The sequence below is a fragment of the Zalophus californianus genome, chromosome 1, assembly GCF_009762305.2.
Source record: "Zalophus californianus isolate mZalCal1 chromosome 1, mZalCal1.pri.v2, whole genome shotgun sequence".
NCBI classification, from domain to species: Eukaryota; Metazoa; Chordata; class Mammalia; order Carnivora; family Otariidae; genus Zalophus; species Zalophus californianus.
The window spans coordinates 107386689-107394698 of NC_045595.1; the positions used below are offsets into that span (position 1 = coordinate 107386689).

An 8010-nucleotide genomic window follows, 5' to 3' on the forward strand; every position below is an offset into this window, starting at 1 on the left:
CGGAACGCAGTACTGCGAGTTGGGCTCTACCTCCTCGCTGAACCCCCAGCAGGGTCTCCGCTCTCCTGTCAGGACCCACGAACCCTCGGGAAAGCGCAGTCGGAAAGTTGTCGGTGGCGGTGTCCTGTGCGCCCGGTTGTGTAACCTCGGCACTGACCAGCCGGACGGGGAAGTTGCTGGTCCGGCAGCCAGCCCGGCTTGGTCGCGGCCGCGGGCGGATTTCATGGCCCGTGGCGAACGCGGGACTGGAGCCGGTGTGGGTGAGCCCGTGTGTGCCCCCTCCGGTGCGGATCCCAGGCGCCCGCTCCCTCGCTTTTTCGATGCTCGGTGCGCCCCTCGCCGCTGCCGCCCTCTCGCTGCTACTTGCCCCTAGGAGCCGCCGTGTAAGTCGGGGAAGGAGAGAATGACCGAGGTGCGGTGGCCGGCTGTCCCCAATGGGACGGACGCTACCTTCCTGGCTGGTCAGGGTTTGCCCTGGGGGAACAGCACTGCAGCCTCCACCGCTGCTGTCGCAGCAGCCTCGTTCGCATGCTCGCTGACCAAGACGGGCTTCCAGTTCTACTACCTGCCGGCTGTCTACATCTTGGTGTTCATTATCGGCTTCTTGGGCAACAGCGTGGCGATCTGGATGTTCGTCTTCCACATGAAGCCGTGGAGCGGCATCTCCGTGTACATGTTCAACTTGGCCCTGGCCGACTTCTTGTACGTGCTGACTCTGCCCGCGCTCATCTTCTACTACTTCAATAAGACGGACTGGATCTTTGGGGATGCCATGTGCAAGCTGCAGAGGTTCATCTTCCATGTGAACCTCTATGGCAGCATCCTGTTCCTAACCTGCATCAGCGCGCACCGGTACAGTGGCGTGGTGTACCCGCTCAAGTCTCTGGGCCGGCTCAAGAAGAAGAACGCAGTCTATATCAGCGTGCTGGTGTGGCTCATCGTGGTGGTGGGCATCTCCCCCATCCTCTTCTACTCAGGCACCCAGGTCCGGAAAAACAAAACCATCACCTGCTACGACACCACCTCCGACGAGTACCTGCGGAGTTATTTCATCTACAGCATGTGCACAACCGTGGCCATGTTCTGTGTCCCCTTGGTATTGATTCTGGGCTGTTACGGATTAATTGTGAGGGCTTTGATCTACAACGATCTGGACAACTCTCCTCTGAGGAGGAAATCCATTTACCTGGTGATTATTGTACTGACTGTCTTTGCTGTCTCTTACATCCCTTTCCATGTGATGAAAACAATGAATTTGAGGGCCCGGCTGGATTTTCAGACCCCAGAAATGTGTGCTTTCAATGACAGGGTTTATGCCACTTATCAGGTGACAAGAGGTCTAGCAAGTCTCAACAGTTGTGTGGACCCCATTCTCTATTTCTTGGCAGGAGATACTTTCAGGAGGAGACTCTCCAGAGCCACTAGGAAAGCTTCCAGAAGAAGTGAGGCAAATTTGCAGTCCAAGAGTGAAGACATGACCCTCAATATTTTATCTGAATTCAAGCAGAATGGAGATACAAGCTTGTGAGGATGCAAGAATCACCGAACACTCACTTTTGTAACATGGTAGGATGCTTAATAGAGCCAAGTGCTTTTTTCCCCTTTAAGTTTCTAGTAAGCTTAGAGAAAACTAAGTCCAAGAAAATAGTGAGTTTAAAAAAAATGAAAACACCCACCCCTACATTTGGCTCATTTGGGTTCCCTTTCAGGGCCTCCCTTTCTAAATAGAAGTGTGTAAAATAAAATTATCCTATCCTACTTAAACATTTACTTTCTCATCTGCCTTTAAAATTTACAAGCTTTTCTGTTTAAAGTGCACTTGAGTACTAGAGCTATTTTGATATTAATAATTTATCCAAGGAAACTTTGAGTTTTCAGTGATCTATGGTAGGAACAGACTCCACATTCTCAAAGTATAGCAAAAATACTAAACTCCATTCCCTCAATATCAGGTGAAGAGATCTCAGCTCCATGTCTCTTTTGGTCCTAGAAGCATAGGTTGTAGCAGGCTGTTTCTTTAGAGAATTGAATAGAAAAGTTAAACCAATGAATTTAAAAACCTAGAAAGTGATTATTACCCAGTTAGTTCTAGAAGACTTAGGTGCTAGATATTTGGTGGTGGAATTCTGCATATATTATCTTACAGGCAAATTGCATTTGGAACAATCAAAGTTCATGTACTTTCCTTGTAAACACTGTGAACTCTTAGACTTCCTGTGGTGAAGAACATTTACTTGCACCATGGCTGTGCACTGCCTTAGGAGTCTGTGTTGCAGTACAAATGCTCACTGATAGCTGTGAAAACAATGTAAAAAATCAGATATATTACAGACCAGGGTCGAAGAATGTTGGCCAAGAGGATGATATTATCAGAGGGAGAACGGTTAATAGTCCTTCATCATGCATAGGCTGCAAACATATTTTCAAATGTATGAGGCAACTAGGAGTGGGGAAAAGATGGGGCTTTTTTGTTTGTTTTTGTTTTTAGAGAAGACAATTTTAGAATAAAGACTTTAAAATGGTATAAAGGCTCTCTTTTGCCTCTTCAAAATGTTGGAAAACATTAAATGCAATATGAAAAAAAGGCAACAGACTTTGTACAGGTTGTGTTGATAGAATGAAAAACTATAATCCTATAATGGATCTTATATCCTCACATTTAAAAGAAAAAAAGCTGCAAATATATGGGAATGGGAAATACAGAGAATTAAATTTATGTGGTATGTAAGGTACCACAGCACTAAAAAGTTGTGGAGATTACAAATCTGACTGCTAATAGTTTAAGAGAAGACTACTGGTCAGTTCTTTTTTCTTTCCCCCTCTGCCAGGCAGTAATGAAAACTTTGCTAAATATTTTAGTAACTTTAATAAGAGTTTTAAATGAATATTGAATTTCAGTGAATAATATTGACTATTGCATTTCTAGCCATTGAAATGGTCAAATTCTAAGGATGTAGAATAATAAGGTAAGGAACACAATTTTTAACTCCTAATAAATACAGTATCAAAGGAATTTTTGTCAAAACTAGCCTCAAAAAAGCCAACATTAGAGTTTGCAACTGTTGGTGGGATAACTTGTTGGAAAGCACTTTGTAAGTAAAGCAATTTGGAGTCTGTCTTAAGGCAAGAACACCTCTGGGACACAGCGACAGGACAGTCAGGACTTAAGCAGCTCCTGTGGTACCTGGGTGGCCTGTGGATGTTTCTTCTTAGACTTGCTTCAGTTTATCCAGTCTTTGGCCCCTAAAATCAATGAAGAAAAGCAGTGTTAAGCCTTCCTAAAAGTGATTTTTTTTTATATGTTTGGGTTAATGCACAGAATTATAGGAGCCAAATCAAAAAGAAACCAGTTAGATGTCTTATCTACACCACCTCGTTTTGAGGAAAGACATTAGTTAAGGTTCTCACTTAGTTAGGGTCCTCTATAGCATTCATTGTCTGTGTGGAATCCTAAAAAGAAAACTATAAAATATGTCATTACTGTACGATCCTTGTCAAACATCATGCTCAGTGATGTAAGATTAATATCACTACATTAACCAAAATGGAAATTCAAAGCCTGTACCTTCCTTGAACTCATAAGCTAATGGTATACATTTTTATAATATTTCCTCACCATTCACTTTAGTTTTCTTCCTTTTAGGTCTCAGGATGCCTGCCTGGTTTACCATACATGTTACATACATTGTGTTTCAGCTCCCAGAGAACTTTCTTTTGGACTGTGGATGCAGTGAAGTGGACAGTGCCCAGAAATGCCCTTTTACTTCTTGGCATGTTTTTTTCCAGTGTTTCTTCTTCATACATCATGTCGTGGACAATTACAACGTGTGAATACATGCCAAATAGTAACAAGAATGATCTTGCCCAACCCCTTCTAGGCACAAAGAGGTCTCCAGGAAAAGTTTGTGCTAATGGTAAAAACACACAGAGAGTCAAGATGAAGCAGTGATCTATTGGCTGGAAATCTGATGACATGTGATGATGTAAGTAGGTATTTTAATAGTAAAGGCAGAAATCTGTTGGCATTTTGATGAAAAAAACTGCTAAAAATTATAGAATTTATCAGTTAACTAAATTTCACACTACAAAATGATTCTCATGCCAAGTTTAAGGTATTTTTGGCTCACCAATTGGTGTCTTTGACTCTTTAAACATCACTATGCATTTGCATGGAAATGATATAAACACAAACCAAGAAGAGATACAGCAGAGGTTAGGATTCAGCATTAAAAACACGACCTTGCCACTTGGCCAACTGTGGAACTCTGACTCTTTCAACACCATTCTCCATGTATTAAAAAGGTTAGATGACCTCCATCTGTTGGGACCTCAGGGGATGTGGTAGAACATTAAAACTACAGACAGCCAGAGGTGCATGAAATCTGCTACTGTACTTTCCAGGACTCTTCCATTGCAGTCCTGGGCTAGAAATTCTCACAAAGTTCACCAATTATGATTTGGATCTATGACCTATAAGTTTTCTCAATCTACTCGGACAGTACAGTAAACTGCTTTTGGATACAAGAGATGTCTGTGCTTACAGCGGCTGGAATTGGAATAGGGAAAATGAAGATATGTATGTAGTTAGGGATCTCCTGAAGCTTTAACTTAGCTGGTCATTTTATAACTAACATAATCGTATTTATTGACGAAGCTCACAATTCTTCAGTTATACAGATTAAAAGGCTTTCTTGAAAGATCAAATATGCTGATGTAAATTATATTTATTACAATGTATAATATGTCACACTAGTGTATTTTATGTAATGTGATGCGTAGATAAAATGAGTTATTGTATATTTTGCTTTTCAAATACCAGTATCTTGAAATGTTTGAAGATTTTTTTGATCTAAAATATGAATGTTTTGTGATACAAGTGGTTAATTTTCTCTAGAAGTGCTTTTGCATGTTTACCTTTTTACTTAGGGTTCTCTATATAGACACACTGTGGTGTCAAACTATCATAAGCTCAATAGTAAATACAAAATATCTTTGCCAGACTAGGTCTGTGTTGTCTATATTTTATATGACATAGAAAAGTTTATATTGTCTTTTTAAGACCTTTAGAATTGTGCCCCCAAATATGGTTGAAACTTCCAATTCCAATGCGAAAGGTTGTCCTAAATTCCAATTAGATCCCTTACATTTTAGAAGTCTGGAGGGATGGGCATTATAGATAGATTAAAATTTGAGGAAAAACAAAGGGGGATGGGGGAGAGAGAAAAGAGGCAGCTGATAAAATCCCTTACTGTCCTCAGTTCTGCTTACATTTTTGTGTTGTGTTTCTTCTTAAGGTGAAAGAATACAATCTTGAGTTCTTTGAGATGTAGTTTCTAAGTAACACGCTACCAGCAAGTTCAACACTGCTATTTTAATGTTCTTGTTGTTTAGTTGGTAACTTTAACTTCAAGTTTTATAGTGATAACTGTAAATGATTTGGCTGCTGAACTCTGTTACAATTTTTATTATGTCATACATTGTATTATACACATCATTACAAATTAATATGAAGGGGAATATATGTTACATATCAAAATTTGTGACTTTGACTTCTAGTATGTTTAGTGTTTTTGCAAAAATGTTTATTTTTGTATTATCTGTGATTTTAATATAGTTGAACTAGATTTCTTTGTGATTAACAGTTTCATTGAATGAGCAGTATGGAAACAGTGTTACTTGACATTTTGAGCCTTCTCAGGTTTATCTAAATCATCGGTAGCTTAACAAATTCCAGACTTATTGTATATAATTGTTTTTAATAAAAGGAATGTGTATTTCCTCTAAGTTTGCATGCAGGAGTGTATAATATCGTGTGTTTGTATGTGTGTGTGTCTAAGGCATGTGGCCAATTTACTATTTATAATAGGAGAGCTTTGATATGATCATGATCATCAGAATTGTACCTACTATAGACAATTAAAACTGAAAAAGTCTCAATAAAACTATGAAATGTGATCTGATGGCTTCTATGTTATTATAGTGTTAATACTCAGAAGTTTCGCCAAATTTTGACACATACTATTCTGGGTGGCAGAGTTATGTATTTCTTAAGGTGTGGCCTAGACTGTAAAAAGGGAAGTGTTAAAGAATTCTGGTGCAAGATAATTTATAATATCACTATTTGAGAAAAATACAGGATCATTATGTATTTTCATACTAGTGTTTAAATGGTAGCTGTAATCTTTTCTCCTCTAATTTTTATCCATGGAGGTAATCATACTAATAATAATCCTTTGTGGTTTCTGTTTATCCATTAGCCTGCATTGCCTGCTTCTTTCAAGTTTATTAAAAAGTAAATATCTGGTCCTGTGTAGTGAAAAAGTATATAATGGAATGGAAGCATATTTACAGCATTATCTTTTTTTTTTTCCTTAGTGGAGAAGGTAGGTGCATAATGGTCCTGTGTTGGGTTTTCTGGTTGTCCGCTGAGACACGTGCCCTGTCACAGAATCCTGGGGATAGAAAAGTGTAAATAGCTTGCAGCCCTTATGATGTATGTCACTCAGTTTTAATTCCTTACTTAGCTATACTATTCAAACTTCCTTCATAGGAATCTTCCTTTATTAACATCAACATGGTAGAGTTTTGTGGGTGTGTATATATGTATGTTTATTTAGTGCACACACAGAAATACAGATAGTCATTTTTCTGATTTAAGAATTTACCATACAGCTTGGAGAATGTTTTGATTTTCAAAATCACTTTGGGATTAGAGTCAGAGAAACTTTTCTCTCTGCAAGTAAATATACTGCTTTTAAATTCTATTTTAATGAACTGGAAAGCTTATACTCTTTTCAGAATGTTTACAATTTTGCCCCCAGATATGGTCAGAGTTTCCAGTTCCACGTGTAAAAAGCTTGCCCTGAATTAAAAGTAGATCTGTTACAGTTTAGAAGTCTGATGGGATGGGGCATTAAAAACACAACAGATGTCACTAGAAATCCATGTTTAATACTGTGCTTACTTGTTTTAACCCTGTAAGGTTATACTGCTTTGGGGTGGACCCTGGGGACGGACATCTCCAACCAGCATTGTTGCTGGGACCGATCTGTGGATGGAGTCAGGCTCCTGGGCTGAGCAGCTGACAGTACTGCAGCCCCTTAAAAATAGACCCAGATAAGGAGGTAAGGCGATAGGAGGTAAGTGGGGGCAGTCAGTCCTGCACATGGGGAGCAATGCACTGCTTTTCCTGATTACCTGATGAGGAAAAATAACCAGCGTCAAGGTGGGAAATCCTTGAAGATAGATTGAAACACAGGCCATGGAAATGATCCGATTTAATCTTATCACCGTGGTTTGCTGGTGAGAGCAAAGTTTTCTATTCAAAAATGGAGCCAGCAAAGAACTCAGGTTTCTCACTCCTACTAAAACATTCCTTCCACATTGCAGGACTCTTCAAACTATAGATCTTGACCCATTAGTGGGTTATGAGCACAAAACAAAATAGATCAGACTCCTTAACTCAGTAAGGCTTTGTGATTTTTCATTTCAGAAATACACACACATGCACATGCTTATACTCATGCACATAACACATTACTTACATGTCTACTGTGACCCAGGACACAAGTACATTTGATTTCCTTGGAATCATTTGATTTCTCTGAGGACCTGGCCAAAAAAGATAAACTATACTATTCAGTACGAGGTGGTGCGGGGTTACAGGAATAGGGGATGAGAGATGTTTTTCAAAACAACTTTTAAATAAAGAGGTACTCATTTTCAATTTTGTTATATGCATCTTCTTTAATGTTTTTTAAGATTACATTTGTCTAAGACTGATGAATCACAGACCTGTACCTCTGAAACAAATAATACATTATATGTTAAAAAAAAGTAGGAAGGGAAAAATGAAGGGGGCGGATATCGGAGGGGGAGATGAACTATGAGAGACTATGGACTCTGAGAAACAAACTGAGGGTTCTAGAGGGGAGGGGGGGTGGGGGGATGGGTTAGCCTGGTGATGGGTATTAAGGAGGGCACGTATTGAATGGAGCACTGGGTGTTAAA

General features: G+C 39.6%; 1 protein-coding gene across 1 annotated transcript; it reads left to right on the top strand.

The window, feature by feature from the left end:
* The first annotated feature begins 254 nt into the window (after positions 1–254).
* P2RY1 (purinergic receptor P2Y1) lies at positions 255–5948 on the top strand. The gene is made up of 2 exons (XM_027587433.2): positions 255–1566; positions 3644–5948. Exon 1 carries the CDS (start codon positions 404–406, stop codon positions 1526–1528), a length of 1125 nt encoding a protein of 374 aa, XP_027443234.1. The 5' UTR covers positions 255–403; the 3' UTR covers positions 1529–1566; positions 3644–5948.
* Positions 5949–8010: the final 2062 nt, after the last annotated feature.